This window comes from Eurypyga helias, unplaced genomic scaffold, assembly GCF_000690775.1.
Source record: "Eurypyga helias isolate BGI_N326 unplaced genomic scaffold, ASM69077v1 scaffold51943, whole genome shotgun sequence".
NCBI classification, from domain to species: Eukaryota; Metazoa; Chordata; class Aves; order Eurypygiformes; family Eurypygidae; genus Eurypyga; species Eurypyga helias.
In genome coordinates this window covers 1-2,888 of record NW_010240311.1, presented here as the reverse complement: position 1 = coordinate 2,888, position 2,888 = coordinate 1, and the positions used below count along the sequence as shown (strand labels likewise).

General features: G+C 39.9%; 1 protein-coding gene across 1 annotated transcript in view; it reads right to left on the bottom strand.

Moving 5' to 3' along the window:
• ANKDD1B (ankyrin repeat and death domain containing 1B) overlaps window positions 1-2,024 on the bottom strand; it is a gene marked incomplete at its 5' end in the record, with an annotated part of 14,669 nt that extends 12,645 nt beyond the window's left edge. The window contains 2 exons of the mRNA XM_010148391.1: window positions 195-293; window positions 1,926-2,024. Coding sequence (XP_010146693.1) covers window positions 195-293; window positions 1,926-2,024 — 198 coding nt within the window. The remainder of the gene's footprint in view (window positions 1-194; window positions 294-1,925) is intronic.
• Between the last annotated feature and the right edge of the window lie 864 nt (window positions 2,025-2,888).

Genomic DNA, 2,888 nt, shown 5'->3' with positions numbered 1-2,888 from the left:
TGCTGAATATTTATTTAAAATCTTCTCACACTAAAAAAGCCTTCATGTCTCCACAGCAAGCCTGTAAAACAAATTAGGTCGGCTGCACAGTGCTCTAATCCCTGCTTCTCAACTCCTGAAGTACACAGAGGTTTACTGAAAGTTACTCCAGTGCTTGATTTTTCAAAACTCAAAATTTATTTCTGTGTCCTTACCTGATTGAAGTCATTTATTTCCTCCCACTGTTGGAGCAGGATTTCCACAACTTCGCTGTGACCATTTCTGGCTGCTAGATGCAATGCTGTGTTTCCCTCCTTGAGACGAAAATGCCAAGTAATATATTTTAAAACTCAGAATGAAGTCCAAACATCAAGTAAAAACACTTAAACACAAAGCCTTTGGTCTTTCCACCTCTCTTCTACACACAAGCAGAAGGAGGCAGACCCACACAGCATGTTCCAAGATTCAGACTAACCCGAAAGGAACCCTTCCATACGTATGCAGACATGCCCTCCATCAAGTTGGTTGTCTCACATCCTGAAGACTGCTGTGTGTTAGCAGTGAAAAACACCTAAAATTCTAACACCTAAAGAATGAATCAGAAGAAAACTTTGGGCACTGGTTCCTACAAGGATGGGGACATCAAGTGCCCAGGAGCACTGATGTAAAGATAAACGTCGAAAACCTCGTTAAGTATATATGCTCTTGTAACGCCTTTGATACTAACATCACAATCTCCAATCCCCTTCATCAGCAGGACAATTCCTCACTAGCTAAGTAAGGAGAAAATAAAAAAAGCCACCAGCAAGGAAGTAAAAACAAACAGCAAGCTAGATGATTATCAGGAAGAGCAGCAGACTTGGAGCTAAAAGACAACGCTGGGACAAGAACAAGTGTAAAATTGGCTAGGAAAACCTGAAGCGGAAAATTAGGAGAATGATCCTAATCCTCAGGGAAAGGAGGGATCAGAACAGCTTTTCAACCAGAGCACTACAGAGGTGGAGGGGCAGGAAATCCAAATAGGTTTTAGGAAGAGGTGTGTTAAATGATGGTTAACAGCGCAATTGTTTTCGGTGAGCCGTGAGGTGAGCTCCTGTCCTGGCTTCTTACCCTTCAGGATCCCAGCATTCACCTCTCATCGTTGCAGCTGTACACATTCAGCCTGTGGGATGTCTGGGACAACACTGTCTTTAACTGCTGCTGATAAACTAATTAGCGCACCAGCGCTGCTGGTTGCACTGCAGACATTAAAGTATCACCAGAATACAAACCAAGCATAAATATAACTTCCTTACAAGGTTCAATAACTGCAGTATCTGACCACTTTACAATTTTATTGTATCTGCAGTGCCTCGGATGCAGAGGAATGCTGACATGCTCATTCCATGAACAGTGAAGAGTAAGGAAATTTAAGGGCAGATTTTGAAACTTATTTAGACACCTTAAAATGCAGTGTCAAAAGCAAACTCAACCAGACTGAAGTGTTTAGACACTTCTGGAAAAAAAAAAAAAAATCCCCACATTTGTTTAATTGCATCCTGAAGTACTTAAACAACTTTGAAAAATTAGTCATGTGGGACTTTGCAGTGACACACAGACACAGCCAAGCAGAGCTAAAAACTGGGACACATGATCTCCCAGTGCAGAGGCTGGCACGCCAATCACCAGACCTTCCCACTTCTCCCAACAGACAGCACACGCTAGTCTTGCTTTACAGGAATTACTAATGCGTATGGGAAAGTCTCCTGGCTGTAAGACCAGAAGTTCCACTTTCCTCCCTTAATTACTGAAAAATCATCATCCTTTATTTTTGTTGGTCCAATATATATCCCTGCCAGCCCCGTGACATCTGCACAGCTTACTCATATATCGCTCAGTTAGGCAGTAACCAACTGAAACACAGCTAGTACATTTTTATTTGTATTCCTGCGGAAAAGAAACTTTACCTTATCTTTTTCAGATGTAAACAGCTTCAGAGAAATCAAATTGTTTATCATGTCAACATGGCCTTTTTCAGATGCCAGAAGAAACGGCTTTTTACCTTTCTAGAAAACAATTATGAAAAGAAACACAGTTATTGAAAGTAAAAATACTTTGCTTTCAGTTACCAGATGTACGTTGTGCATGTGTATGTGTGTACTCTGCATAAAAATTTATATATTGCATGATTAAGTAGATTAACAAAAAAAGTAGATATATGCAAGAAAAGTTAAAATTAACAAAAGGTGCGGTATTTAGTGTAAAGAAACAGATTATACATCCTGCATATCCTGAATAAAGCATCTGAAAACTGTTCAGAAATGGTAACAAGATAGGTAATTCTTTTTTTTTTTCAGTATGAAAATATTTATCGAAATAACTGTCTCATTAGAAGCCTGAGAATGCTCAGAAACAGGCTGTAAAGAAGTTGCGAACTTTTTTCCCATGGTATAACACGCTTGATCTGAATTCTGCAAGCACAGACCAGAAGACCCCTATCTCAGAAGTTTCATCCAGAAGGCCTGAATGTAGTGCTGCACATTGTGGGTTTTTTTTGGTGGTGGTTAAACTAACAAACAATTTGCCACCTGTTTACAACTCCACTGCAGAAAGCTACCTTGACATAAAAACATACCACTGTTCAGACAGTGAGGCCATGTAACCAACTAATTAGACATCCTCTCTACCTGATAACGGCCTCTATTAAATGCCTAAGGAAAAAAATGCACGCAACTCATCGATAATTATGAAATAACCTCAACATAAGGAAGATTATTCTTTGCCTTTCCTTTTCCAAGGCTTAAGGTCAGCCTTGTCTTGTGTAAAAGGATTCAGAATTCTGCAACATTGGGTCAGTGCAATTCAGGACTTGAGAAAAAAGGATAAGGGAGCTTTGTTGTTTTGGTAATAGAGAGCAGCTCCGAGGAGAA